The sequence below is a fragment of the Pavona decussata genome, unplaced genomic scaffold (genome assembly GCF_977016875.1).
Source record: "Pavona decussata unplaced genomic scaffold, jaPavDecu1.1 SCAFFOLD_389, whole genome shotgun sequence".
NCBI classification, from domain to species: domain Eukaryota; kingdom Metazoa; phylum Cnidaria; class Anthozoa; order Scleractinia; family Agariciidae; genus Pavona; species Pavona decussata.
The window spans coordinates 186,135-200,740 of NW_028145761.1; the positions used below are offsets into that span (position 1 = coordinate 186,135).

The 14,606-nt window shown below is 37.4% G+C and overlaps 2 protein-coding genes across 2 annotated transcripts in view; both read left to right on the forward strand.

Annotated features, from left to right (window-relative positions):
- Positions 1-1,552: 1,552 nt before the first annotated feature.
- Positions 1,553-14,606, forward strand: part of LOC146451414 (uncharacterized) — a 37,198-nt gene continuing 24,144 nt past the window's right edge. Inside the window, exons 1-5 of the mRNA XM_085099160.1 lie at positions 1,553-1,851; positions 2,238-2,596; positions 5,598-5,762; positions 8,714-8,824; positions 8,907-9,029. Coding sequence (XP_084955286.1) covers positions 1,773-1,851; positions 2,238-2,596; positions 5,598-5,762; positions 8,714-8,824; positions 8,907-9,029 — 837 coding nt within the window. The 5' untranslated portion in view covers positions 1,553-1,772. The remainder of the gene's footprint in view (positions 1,852-2,237; positions 2,597-5,597; positions 5,763-8,713; positions 8,825-8,906; positions 9,030-14,606) is intronic.
- LOC146451415 (uncharacterized) lies at positions 11,743-14,601 on the forward strand. The gene is made up of 4 exons (XM_085099150.1): positions 11,743-11,834; positions 12,202-12,512; positions 12,968-13,216; positions 13,628-14,601. Exons 1-4 carry the CDS (start codon positions 11,750-11,752, stop codon positions 14,174-14,176), a joined length of 1,194 nt encoding a protein of 397 aa, XP_084955276.1. The 5' UTR covers positions 11,743-11,749; the 3' UTR covers positions 14,177-14,601.

Sequence of the window (14,606 nt, forward strand, 5' to 3'; positions counted from 1 at the left end):
AATAAGCCAACAAACGTAATCAGAAGACTGTTTTATCGTAGGAAAATGTCCGTGGCTGAAAGATTGTCCGAAAAATTAACATTTGGCAGATAACAAAATCTCTGAGGGCAACTGTGAAACTTTGAGGATGATCTTTAAGCTAAGGGTATTATCTCACGCCGGATATGCTTGCAACCTTAAAGAACCTGCTTTACTGAACGGCTAGTGATGGCTTCTGCGTAATGGCAGCTAAACAACCCAGCAAGCTAATTAGTTTACAAGTTGTTTCTTTGTTTTTCTTGTCGAATATTTTGAGGCGACTGCTATCAAATCGGAGGACCTGTTATCGTCTGATAACCAAAGTCCCAGAAGAAAGCAGTTGTCCTCACTATAAACATAACATAAGGATAGTTTCCAAAAGAGTGTCTACTTTTACTTTTTCTTTGAAAAATACAGGTCAAAGTTGTCACTTGCCAATCAATTTTTCTCACAGCTACGTTTAATCCAAACTAATTTCACTTTCCTTTTCGTTCTTTAAGGAGGTTAACATAACCGAGAAACAATTTTTCCGTGTTCAAAAAACACCCTTGCGACGCTCGTTCGTAAATACAAACTCTCAATTTTTACTAGCTGTAACATATCGGTGAAGGTTAGACTAAGCGTCATAATAATGTAACAACTTTTCATTTAAAGCCGTCAACTGAGAAGACACAACCATACTCTACATTCACCTATTTTAAGCACAAAAAACTGCAATCAATCAAATGACAAAGAACAAACGACCAAAAAAAGTCAACAAATTACAGATTATATAGCTTAACACTTGGACAAGCACGCAAGCTTGCGCACACATGCACGCTTTTCATCACAATAGAGGGAGGGATGGGAGGGGAAGAGGGGGAACCTAAGGGAAACTGTTTGTATGAAAAATTGAATACCTCTGATTCTCAATGTTAAAAATGCCGGAACAATAGAAAGTCTTTAGATGAACAAAAATGAATTGTTTTGAATTAATACTTATCGACAAGTACTCTAATATACGTTGCTTTATTATAAAACAAATATAGCACTCAGTCTCATCAAACATGAACCATTAGAAATTTCACACAATGATCTTCATGGATATAAACGCAAAGGTTGAATGTCCATATGTTTCTTCAATTTTAAGTTATGCTAAGGAGTTATTCACTGCTGGGCAATGTAGATTTACAAAGGCATCTTTATTTTGAATTACATCTACCTACTTCCACTAGCCGAAAGTCATTATCCCCGCAAATAATTTGCCTAATTTCATTCCTTTCTTTTTTCTTTTAATTATAGATTCCTTTAGATTATTCATTTCCACCGAAAATAATGATAACTGAACTATTATGTAAATAAATTGTACAACGATATCTTTTGGGCAAAGGATAATAGTTGTAATTGTTGGAATTTCGATAAGTTAACTGCAGCTGATAATTTCCTTCAAATAATAAAATTAAATAATTGAAAAAAAAAAAAATGAATAAAACGGATGTTGGAGGGGAGGGTGTGGAAATACCTCATCCCCCTGTTTAACCCTCGGACGGTCCGAGGGTTAAACAGGTATTTAAAAAAATATATTAAACTGAAAGGAGCCTTTTAAATCTGACGTGTAAGGGTTACATCTTAACCTCTATATAAAGGATTTCCATTGGAAAAGCACTTTAAAATCGAGCCAGAATAATACATTCGTGAGCAGATAAATATGATGATCACGAAAACGTATTGCATTTAACATTGCTGCACGAAGGTTTTCCTTCAGCTGAGGCAAGATGTCTGAAGAGCGCCATCTCCCCCTGCGCCTGTGCTTTGTGTTATTTACAGTTGTGCTGCTAATCCGAGGCAATGAAGGTAACTTGAAAAAATCAATTTGCTTTAATTTTAACATTTTCCTGGTATATTTTGTAATTTTGTCTCTTAATTATAGCTGAAAGAGTAACAAAGATTTGGGGGTGGGGCGAAAGTAGATCGCTGTGGAAGTAACCAGATAAAACAGTTTTTTCGGAGATAGTTTAAGGTCTTTAAACCTTTTTTGAAAGCAAATATTGCAATTTTTTTACAATTAATAGTCACCTGCATAGCTTTCTTGATGTCTTGAATTAGTTTGAACAGCAATTCTTGGTTTGGTGCTCATGGATAAACTATACAATCAAGCAAAATAGTTTTGTGGATTAATTCACTGACGACAAAAAAGCATTCAGTTTTAGCCAAACTTTGTGTATTGTCTCCTTTCATAGCCGCCAGTTTTAAGGCCGGAAAAGACAACGTAACAACATCCAGTCCAGGACTGCTCGCTTGCAAGAAAATATCGTTTTCTCTACCTTTCAATAGCGGAAAGAAAGTGACAGTGTTTGCCTCATTTGGTCATTCTGTGGAAAGAGGCCCAACTCGTGGTAATGGTGCAGCTATTTGGGTTGAATCAGAAGGTCAAAATCAATTCACCACCTGTGTTTCTGAATACAGTGAGGGTTCTAATGGAACAGCGGAGGTGAATTGGATCGCTGTCCAATCCGTTCCTTCTGGGGCTCAAATAGGAACTGCTGACTTGGATTCTTGGACTACTGGGACACAATGCAAAAGGGTCGACTTCCCACAGGTTAGCATAATCAGTATTTATATTAGTATTTATTTCATGAAATTTCGATTAGCAAAAAAGAAGTAGAAAAACCTTTATCTGCTGGCTTCATTTGTAATCAGAGTTCTAGGTTAAAAATAGAATCTTAAAAGTAACGGCCTTTCGCTTCTGTTATCAACTTAAGCCAGTTTTAGAAAAAAAAAAAACCGTCGGTCAAGTCAGACAATTTCCCTTCCTTGCGAAAAAGTAAGACGGACAGTTATTTTCAACCTTATTTGCCAAAATCATTCATCGCTTACGGGACGTCAATTTCAAAGTAAGCAGTAGACACTTTTTTTTTCAAAATTGATTTGTCCTCTCTATTATTGATAGTTTATTTAACCGAGACTTTAGAAATTAAAGAAGCTTGGGCTTGGTATAAACTTAATTAACCATTGCAGCTCGTTTATTGAGGTTCATGTAAGAAGTTGAAAATCATAGCTTTTTTTTTTCTCACGGTTCTAGACCATAAGCACCCAGACAGAGGTGCAAAAGTTCATGAGCTACTTATCTACTTTTCAGACAATGCTGGCACAAAATCAATGAAACGTGACTATTTTGAGTGAGTGAGTGAGTGAGTGAGTGAGTGAGTGAGTGAGTGAGTGAGTGAGTGAGTGAGTGAGTGAGTGAGTGAGTGAGTGGGGAGGTGGGTGCGTGAGTGGGTGAGTGGGTGAGTGGGTGAGTGAGTGAGTGAGTGAGTGAGTGAGTGAGTGAGTGAGTGAGTGAGTGAGTGAGTGAGTGAGTGAGTGAGTGAGGGGGTACGTGAGTGAGTGATTGTGTATGTGGGTGCGTGGGTGGTTGATCGGATGACTGAGTGAGTGAATAAATGAGTGAATAATGCTTGCGTACCTGGGTGTGTGAGTCAGTTGGTTACTAGGTGGGTGGGAGGTGTGTTGGTGGATGAGTGAGTGTGTGAGTCAGTGAGTGACTGAGTGATTGAGTGAATAATGCGTGCGTGCCTGCGTGCGTGCGTGAGTGAGTTGGTGAGTGGGTGGGTGGGAGGTGAGTGAGTGCGTGAGTGAGTAAGTGAGTGATTGAGTGAATGAGCGAGTGAGTGAGTAAGTGAGTGAGTTTATGAGTGAGTGAGTTGGTGAGTGGGTGAGCGATAGTCGTAGTGATAGGGTATCTTTATTGCGCCTTACTCTCCAAAGGGAGATATTGGTCTAGTTACAATAAAAGGTTCGATGTTAACTAGAATAACGAATTAACTGAAACAAGGAGATTACAATTTAGAATAATTGATATAAAAACAGTGAAACAATTCATTATTTACATGCTGATTAGAGGAACTTTTTTCTCTTCTGGAACCTTAAATTAGTATGTTTATCTACTGTTTTAGTAGTATTTTCCTTGTCTAGAGTGAGTAGATAACTAATTTTGTTTTCATCACTTGAGTTGGCGATAACGAAATTATTTTTAAAAATGAGAGAATGGAGTTTATGTCTACTGTTATCATACTCTTGGAAAGAAATCATGAATGCCGTTTGTCCCGTATACAATTAATTTAAATTTCTTTTGCATATTAAGCAGGTTCTTTCTTTTACCAGGATTAATGCCCCTTTATTTTCGTATCTCCCAGCTTGTGTACTCGATGAATTAACCCCTAGTCGCAATTTCGAATTCGTAATACTTATTCTGTGTGCTGGGTTTTTCTGGTAGGTCTTGGTATAGTCTTCAAGTTGGTAGTCATTTTTAAGTTTTTGTGCGTAATTGTTTCTCTAAAGATTTTAGAACTGTTACTGCGGATCTTCGACCAATTTTGAATATATATTTTTTTCTTTGTTGCGTCTCAAGGGAGGAACGAGCATTCTTGATATGTTGTCGATTTACTTTATTGCTTGTGGAGGGTATTCGTATTAAGTATCACTATTTAATAGATCAAAAAAATCTTGCGTAACTAAAAGCTTTATTTAAGAGAGGATTGTTTGTTTCACGTAGTAGGCTTTGCCAGTAACTAAAAATTGAAGTCATTAGGTCTATAGTTAATGGGTTCCGCCCAAGTTCTGTCCAACAGGCTATGATTTATGTGTACCATGGTGTATTTATTGTTTCTTTGCAGAACTTAATATGGACTTGTTTAACAGTGCTTTTTTTTTCAAAATAAGTCTTATATGATAATAATTCACGTTCCCCAATTTTGCATTCATTTAATAGTATAAGTCTGACAAGAGCATCAAAAAGTTTATTTATTTATTAATTGTAATTGTGTTCGTATTGGACTTAGAACGAGCGTTTTATTATTGTTATTATTAGTAACATTATTAAAAACCTTTCCTTATTCTTGTATCTTTGATATTATAGCTCAGTCTGCCTTTTTACTTAGCAGTAAAATTTATTCTTTCTTTTTTGTCATCCTGCCCCCCCCCCCCCCCCCCTAAATTAGCTTTCTACCTGCGGCACTGAGAAGTTATACATGTAAATTTATCCAACACCAAATAAACTTGAAAGTTGAAGTTGAAGATAGAACTTTGAAAGTTTTTTTTACTAATGCGAATGCGTGAGGTATAACGACTAGATCAAGTCATTTCTATCCCTAAATATGTTTGTCTGTCTGTCAAAGATATGTTTGGCTCCATTGTCCTCATTTTTGTATAAAATTATTATATTTAATTATTAATTTATTTAGGATGTCTTTTGGCTCTTCTGAAACACTAAATATGTGTATTTACGTACTTTTTTTAAGTGGTTTCATTTTCTAAGTTAAGTAAATACCGTATCTTATCCTCATCATTTAGGTTGTTGAAAAAACATTGTGTGTTGAAACGAGGGAATCCACCTCATTTCTAATGCCATTGAGTGAGTGAGTGAGTGAGTGAGTGAGTGAGTGAGTGAGTGAGTGAGTGAGTGAGTGAGTGAGTGAGTGAGTGAGTTAAAGAGTGAGTGAGTGAACTTTTGAACTTATATATTAAATGGTGATAGCACTGAAGTACTGTTAGATTATTATTTTTTTTAATTTCGTCTTCTCTTCTATTTAATTTTTCAGCGTTTTATGACTCCACCAACTGTTCTAGTAACCCCTTCTCACAAGTTAGCCAAAAGACCCCAGGATGCCATGGCGCTGTGGGTTCAACATCCGAGTGTGGACAGTTTTAATCTCTGTCTCCGTGAAACCAAGCTTTTTGATGGCCTACACCAAAACATAAAAATTGTGAGTAATTTCTTTTTATTACTATTATTTTTTAAGGTATTGGTTCTGTCTTCTGTAGCGTAATTCTTTATCTTGCAAAGAAATAAAGTCGCCCTTTTCCAGGGTGAGTTGGACGGGAATAGAAAGTGCCCGAATTTGTCTTTGACCACTCGTTCCTATTGGAGTGAGCGCGGCAATAAGCACACCTTGTGACTTTTCCTAAAATTAAACTATGGAAACTTTGATGTTTAAACCTTTATTATGAAATGAATCTCTTAGAAATAAAGTGTTGTCAGCTAAAATGCATTCGTTCTTTGATTATGAAACATTGCGTTTATGGTACTTTTCTCCTTTTACATTTTGTTAGTTTTATCATGGGCTATAGGAAACAGGGTTTCGACCAGATAAAGATTACATTTTATCTCAAAAAAAGTTGAATTACTCACAATGAAGCAGTCTTTTGTCTTTTGTGATCGTTGCTCTCCATTTATGTCAAGTAGTGTAGCCCTAAAAACCCTGCGTTTGATTCAGAGCTATACTGCAAGCGTTCGTTAAGTCTTGGTAACCGCGCGTCGTACTCCAATCCCAGGCGCGGACACTAACCACGAGCGTTAACCCTTATGAGTTAACATTCGCGCGCTAAGCGCCTGCGCCTGTGATTTCAGTAGGACGTTTGGTTACCAAGACTTAACAAATGCTTGCGATGTAGTACTGAATCATGATGGCGTGTTGTTAGGGCTATTCTACTTCATTGTGAGTAATTCAACTTGATTTGAGATAAAATGTAATCTTTATTTAGTGGAAACCCATGTTTCCTCTAGCCCATGGTTTTATTGTTAGGTCAATTTTCGGAGGTTTTGATGAAAAATCTAAATGAGATAGATTATCCAGCAAGGCGGCACTTAAAGTGCCCCTAACCCTTCAATTTGTTTTCTTTTGGTAGATTTCCATATCTGTGAAGAACTCATTTTCGAAAAGGTTTTTTAGAAATATTGAATCCCTTTTTCTTACGAGCGCCAAAAGCTACTGAAATTTTTAATTTTTTGCGCGCCTTATGCCCCGCTGGACACATTTTTGTCTCGTAAGCTCATTAGAAACCAGCCAATGAGAAGCGTCCGATATCTGACACTTTCTTAGCTGTGACGTAAGAAAAGGGCACCATTCCAATTTATTTATTTAGCTTCGCCTAACTAAAGTACAAACAGAATGGATACAAACAATAGCAACAAAAAAAATACCAAAGATATAATAATTAGGCAGGGAGACCACTACAGCGTAGCCAATTACAGCGGATCCTTCGTTAATTATTCATATAAAAAAAATGCTTAATAACTAAAAATACTAATATGTAAGCATAAAACTTGAGAGGAGACAAGGCGAGAGACCAAATTGCTAGAGGCAGCACGTTGGCGGGCATACGAGAGACCTCGCTGTGTTACACCTAGGACAGATTGTTTTCCAAGTTCTAATGTCGTCAGCGTCGTACAAGTTAAGAGCCTTTTTTATAATATTGAAGTAATAAGATTTTGAATAAAGCTAAAGAGATGTGACTTGTGCGTAGCTCAGCGGGAAGAACATTCCATGTGCGGCACGCGCGTATGAAAAATGAACGTTGATAGGTAACAGTTCTACCTCGGTTAGGAATATAAGTAATGGCACTGCTTCTCGATGTCTTAGGAGACCTCATAAATTGTCTAGTTACAGGTAGAGCTTCACTGTCTATGAAAACTAAGTTATTAACAGCTTTGTAGAAAAAAACCATGTCCAAATATTCATGCCAGTATGAAATGGGTAACAAATTTGTTAATTGAAGGCGGGTCTTATATGTTACGTCGCATCGGAAGGGGAGCTTCAAAATTAGTTTTGTAGCACGGCGCTGCACGTTTTCAACTCGTTTAAGTAGGCCAATAGACTGTGGAGACCATACTTGTGTTGCGTAGCCGAGATGACACCGGACGATAGAAAGGTAAAGTGTACGACGCGTTTGGGTGCTTTGTATTACCAATGCACGAAGCATTGAAAGTAGGCTGATTCCTTTCTCTACATTTCGAGAGTCGCTACATCCAAAAACCACACATTTTTCAACCATTTTCTCTGTTTACAATTGAAGCATTACCGCGAATCTTCGGATATTTTTGCGCGATGTCTTTTTCTTACGTCACGCTCCATATTTGGACACATTTGGCGGAATGGAGGACTAATGCTAACGATAGGTGAGAATATCGACAATACTGACTTCACTTCTAGCGCTAGTAAAAAAAAGGGATTCAATATTTCTAATTTTTTTTTTTTTTTCGAAAATGAGCTCTTCAAAGATATGGAAATATACCAAAAGAAAACAAATTGAAGGGTTAGGGGCACCTTAAGATTAATGGCTTAAATCCTAGGCCATTTCAGTCCATTGTCCCATTTTGTAAACGTAAATTAAGAAACAGTTTTTGACTTAATGCATTAAGCCAGATAAAAAAAAAGGCGTAGGCTTAGAGGAGAAAGGTAAAAGGGGAATATTAAGAAAGTACAAACAACAACAGAGGTGAAATGAAACACCAACGTAGCATGTACAAACTGGTTAAGTAGCCTGTCAGACAGTTTGGTCAAATACCCAAAAGATCTTAAAAACTTAAATAAGAAGTACAAAACTGAATGCAAGGCTGACCCTGAGGAATGTATAGCTCTGGCCCTGAGGAATGTATAGCTCTGGCCCTGAGGAAGACTAATTCTATTAGTCGAAATATTGGCCACTAATAAATCTGCCCTTTGCCGTAGTGCCAGCCTTGCATTCAGTTTTGTATTTTCACGTTCAAGTGACGCCTGACACGAGGTCTTTCACAAGAGAGATACGGCAAAATTACCAGCAAGTTTAATTCCTGCGTTGTGTGGACCTCTGCATTCAAAAGTTTCTTAAATAAGAAGGTTATATTCGATTAAAGAAAAGGTTAACTTAAACAATCATTTATTTTGCTTTCTTGCAGAACTGGTTGGCATTTATTAACCTCAATCTGGACAATTTTACCCTGACGAACAGTCTGTTGTTTGCAAACATTACCTCACCATCTCACAGAGATAACTATGCTTTCTGTCAGGTGAGGAACGTAAATAAGCAAAATTACTAACTTTCATCATCATCCTATACGTTTATGCATATTTATTTATTTTCTGTCATAGAAAATCAACTTTACAGATCCATTCTTTGTTCCTCCTGTGGTAGTGGTGACGCCTAAACGCAGTTACAACAATTCGCGTCTGTCTGGTAGATCTGGATGTGACGCAATTGCCAGCTGGGTTGAGGTACTTTCTTTAACTTTTGTTATGTTTATCGTTGATTCAATAAGCAATTGGTGAAGAGAAAGTAAGGAGCACAATTTTACATTATCTCATGAGAATACAAAAAAGTTCATTAATCTATTTTCTACTTACTTAAATTTTATAACAATACTGAGTGTTGTTGTTGTTGTTGTTTTATGCCTGATTTTGAGGGCACTATGAGAAGAGATCTACCCTTACTAGACACTTAACTTACTCAAGCAGTCTAGGGTCTGGGTTTGGAGTATGTTCGAAAAATACAAATCATCCAGAAATTTTCGGCTTCGACTGCCTGGAACGGTATTTGCCCTTATTGCAAAACTATAATTTTCGAACAAGGTCTTTCTTGGATCTTGTTGTAAGTAGTTTTTTGTCGACAAGCTTAAAAATCAATCATAATGTTTTCAGAAAGCAAGGAAACTCAACTAAGATATAAAAAGTGTGACCTTTAAAGTGGCAAAAAGATAAATGATGCAACTCTAGCATTGATATAGTCTGCCAAGACCAAAGTCTTTTAGCTCCATCTCGATCGGCCACATCACAGAGACTTGGAAGACATATAGTACCAAAAAAAATGTATCCTTTGAAGTCCGCAATGGACAGTGGGATACCTTGCCCATCGGCCTATAAAGCCTTAAGTTATGATTGCTACGGAAAAATCAAATACCAAAGATATTTAAATTTTGTCAAATGCCATTTTTTTGTACGGGAAAAGTCACAGAATGTGGTGGTTTCACAGGGAGCAGAGAAGTGCCTTTTGAATTAATAAATAAAAAACGTCTTACCTCTTTGAAATGCTCTGTTGCGTAAATTCTCTCGGTTAAAAAAAAAAAAAAAAAACATTTGCGAGCACGATTACTTTGTTTTCGCCGTACCGTTTTGCTCCCAGAACGATTTGATCGCCGGACCGCCATTATTTTGAAACGCGTTGACCGCTGACTAGCCGACCGCAGTCGTCCGTTGGACGAAGTCCAACGAAATATCTTCGGAAAGCGAAGCTTTCCGAACGAGGCAGAGGAGTTCCTTTTGAATTAATAAATAAAAAACGTCTTACCTCTTTGAAATGCTCTGTTGCGTAAATTCTCTCGGTTAAAAAAAAAAAAAAAAAACCATTTGTGAGCACGATTACTTTGTTTTCGTTTTCGTTTTAAATTGTTCGCGTAGAAGTGAAAACCAACGTCTTGATCTGATCGGAAATCATTTATAAAATTTCCACAGGCTTATGACGAATTATGAAAGGGACGATCAGTCTTTTACTACCATTTCCGATATACTCAATGAATACAACGCCAAATGTCCGGAGAAAGAGAATCTTGCCTTGCAAGTCTGCGAACTGGGAATAATTTTAAAGGAAGTCTTCCCTGGTGTGAATCGAGTTCAAAGGCGAGTCAACGGTTCGAGAACGTGGCAGTATCCTCTCGCTAAAACGAACCAAACTTCCACCTCTCCTGATGCCATCAACTGGCATGATTTGCCTTCTTTAGTCGAAGGACTAGGCTGGCAAATGACAAGTTCCTGTGGTGAGTTTATGGAATGGGTGAAGATCCGCACGCAAGAAGTATGCGAGGGAAACTGGCTACTTCAAGAAATTAAAATATTTAAAGATTGGTCATTCACTGTGTTTGTAAACAATCGGAAATTATCCAAAGAGACCCTGGGAAATCCAGAAATTACATCGTCCAGAAAAATGACAAAATATCTGTTCGATGTCGTCTCAAAATTTAACTTGTGCAAAGGTTTGCAAGTTTCTTTTAAAAAAACGGCCAAAGATCTCAAAGGAAAAGTGACTGCCACCACTGAAGAGTGGGGTAACAGAGAGGATGACAATGTCGAGCTTCGTCTGAGATCAGTCGACTGCAGAGTTTTAGTCAATGACTACAACAGAAGCTCAATAATCTTGTGCGACTACTGCACAGCAGTTAAAAGAAATGCATCTTTAATCCCTCAGATTGAAGGTCAAGAGAATGCAGCAAAGAAGAGGGAAAGTTATATGTCTGAGGAAGAATTATTGGAGAAATTGCACCGCGAGCAAACCCGTAGAAAAAATGCAGAAAGAAAACTCAATGATCTAAGGGACAAAATAGAAAACGAAATGAAGGCCTTCGAGGAGGAGGACCATAACGATTTTGTGCATATGTTCCAAAAGATAGATAAAGGAACACTGAGTGAAGACATGCAGGTTTTCTGGGAAGCTCAGGAAAAGGCATTGACCCAAAAAAGTGTAAAAGGCAACAGGTGGCACCCAAAGTAAGTTGTCAAGTGTATCATAACTTGTAATGTAATGTACAACACTTGAATATCTATCTCATCTTAAATACTTATAGCCACCCCAAATGCTCAAAAAGTTTTGAAAAAAAATCAGTTCTCACCCCCAGAGGGGGGATTCCCCATGTATTCAAACTTCTTGCTATAGTGATTAAGTAAAGATGAGTTATTACTCTGGTGAACACTCTATTAATTTTTGGTTGCCTTCTTGATGAAATGGCTATTCAGGTATTTAGCAAAGCTAGTTATATTACATTGTTAACTTTAGGCACTTGTCCACACTCAAAAAGTGACAAGCTTTTTTGCTTTGAGGAAGATTTAAAATAGTATCACTTTTCAAAATATAGAAGTACATGTACCTAACCAAAAAAATAACTCAACCCAATACAAAACTTTCATCATGAATTCGATTCTTTCATGTATAACAGGAAGATTTGCAAATGAGGTCTGTTGGAGGAAAATGGAAGCTGGTCGGGCTCGTGTCCCTAGGAGAGGAACACAAGAGTATGACAACTATCATAGCAGGTTACTACTCTCTGACACTGCTTTAATACATTTCATATACAGTTTATTTAATATCATCTGAAAGTATTTAATTTAAATGAAGGTGAGAAGTTTACGCTGCCAGAAAATGTGTACACCAATTTTCATGTCTACCAGTTTATTGTTTATGATCATCACCATCATCATCATCATGTACCAAGGAGTTATTTTGTCTTACAATTTGTTATGTATCACACTGCTAGAAATCGATTGGAGTGAAGGTTGCCCTGACCATATTAATATACATGTTATTCAGTTAAGTCTGTGGGCCAACTGTATTAATTGGAGCTGACTTTTCTCAAGAAAAATAAAACATTTACATTATGTGCATTTTTTTTCTTGTTTTCAGGAAAGGAAACTGTTGATGTTGCAACACATGTCCTACACTTTGTGTTCCTGGGCAATAATGGCTTCCGTTTTCCTTTTGCCCACTTTCCAACCAAAGAAGCCGACCCTGCTTCAATTTACATCAACTTTTGGAAAGCAGTCGGGTGGCTAAGAAGGTATGGGTTTCAAACAAATTACTGCTGTTGTGATGGTGGAGAGGCGAATAGAAGCTTTATCAAGATGCATTTCAAGGGAAAGGATCCAATCGATGAGAAATTCACAACAACCAACCCATATACAAGAAAGCCAATGGTGTTTCTGTTGGACCCTTCTGTGAGTAACACAGTCATATAATAATACCTTTTTAAATATTGTATGATTAATCATGGAATCCCTTCCCGTTCCTTTTCATCAGAAATCAACTTCCTTTCTTTAAGAGTTTGGGTTTGCATCTATCTCAAAACAGGCCCTCATGCAAATCTTTATATATGAAAATGAGTTTGATTTGCATTGAAATGAATATACAGGTAAACATTCTGAAATGATGGTTTCACAGGAAGACTCGTTTACACACAAAGGCAAACAAGAACTGAAAAACTACAAAATGATATGTTGAGTGCACTCCTTATCAATAAAGGTAGCTCTCTAGTAGTACCCTAAGTTCCTTTTTTCCTTGGATCCTGGCCTAAGTGCTGAGCACCCAGGATTTCAAGGTTACGAACCCATGGGGACCCAGTATATTTTTTGAGGACAGTGCCTTGTTAATCTTTGCCAAATATGTTTTATAGCATAATATCAAGAAGCTGAGGAACAACCTTGAAAAGAGTCGTCATGGAGGAGTCAGACTTCTTCGGCTGGGTGACAGCACCATCGAATGGCGTCATTTGTACCAAGCATACAAGTGGGATCAGTTAAGCAATTCTCTTAAGATCCACGAATGCCTAACTGAAGAACATTTCAATCTTGGATATGCAAGCAGAATGAGAAATCACTTGGCAGAAGAAGTTCTTTCAAAGAAAATGTTGTACCTCTTGCAGGTAATATATGTAATTATATAATATATCCACACCTTCCCCGCAGATGGAATTTTTTATAAGCACCTCCCCCCCCCCCCCCCCCCAACCCCTGTGGAAGTTCCAAAATTATTGGTCTTTGAAACTCCCTCTCCCCCTCCCACCCTGAATTTACAATCCCTTCTGCGGGGGCATTTTGTATTTTATCTGGAACTAGTACACAATAACAAACAAATTAAAACCTCAGATGTATTAACAAGGACTGTTGGAGCACATTTTAATTAAAAGATACTTTACAGGACAAAACACAATAACTTACATGGACACTTCTTCAAACCATACACATGGTTACCCTGAGTGCCCTGTATGGCTTCCCTGTGATTTTTTTTAAATTTCTAAAACAACATATTATTTTCTCTGTTTTTCAAATAACAGGCATACAAAGGAAACCTGCAAACACAGGGGAAGGAAGCTTCACACCTTGACAAAACAATTGAGTTTGTGGATATGGCTAGTAAAATTGTGGATACATTCGCTGACAAGAGACCAATCAGCAGTTTAGATGACCATCGCCTTGCTTTAAATGAACAGGTGCTCAGCTACATCCAAGACTGGGTCCAAGATGCAGAAAGTCATCAAGAACTAAGAAAAGCTGACAGGGAAAAACGTTTACTATCTTACAAGCTCCGATTTGACCTTTCATCTATGATAATTGGTTTTCGACAAGTGTGCAAAATAGCCTTTGAACGATTCCCCGGCTCAACAATATCACCATTCCGCACTAACAGTGACTTAGTTGAGAATATTTTTTGTCAAGAGAGGGGTCATAATGGACAAAATTCAAATCCCACTTATGCACAGTATGGGCCAACTATGAACAGCATCATTCTTGGGCCGACAACTACAACCAACTGCAGTAACACTGGCTCAGTTGAGAACCTGACATTCTACAAAAATGGGAACCTGAGACCTAATAAACTCTAAAATGAACTAAACTATAAAGCATAGAAATTTAAGAAAACTGTCACAAGGGAATGAAGTGGATACGATTTTGCTCTCGACATTGCAAGACTATTCTCAGCTGCCATGAAATTTTAGCTAATGAGTAATAAAAATTATTTTAGCTATGCATGTACAGACACAACCTTTGAGACAGTTTCCTTTTAGTGTTTTAAGGTTTAGTTACCATTAAAACCTCATGCGTAAGTCGCACCCCAAATTTGAAGCAATTTTTTTTAGAAACAATTAAAAAATTCCAGGATTATGCCAAAATCTGAAAAATTTTAAAGGCTGAAATTCCTTCGGCCTTGGCCATGAGTAAGATGCATCGCGTACCACCATTTTGAGCCCAAATTTTGGTCAGAGAAGTGTGGCTCATACATAAGCTTTCACAGATTTTTTCAACTTTGATTAC

What these genes read in the sequence shown, in the direction of transcription:
- LOC146451415 (XM_085099150.1), top strand. Translation starts at nt 11,750, where the DNA reads ATGAGGTCTGTTGGAGGAAAATGGAAGCTGGTCGGGCTCGTGTCCCTA. An exon ending in TATGACAACTATCATAGCAG is followed by an intron (nt 11,835 to 12,201) that starts GTTACTACTCTC and finishes TCTTGTTTTCAG; the next exon opens with GAAAGGAAACTGTTGATGTT. An exon ending in AAATGTTGTACCTCTTGCAG is followed by an intron (nt 13,217 to 13,627) that starts GTAATATATGTA and finishes TTCAAATAACAG; the next exon opens with GCATACAAAGGAAACCTGCA.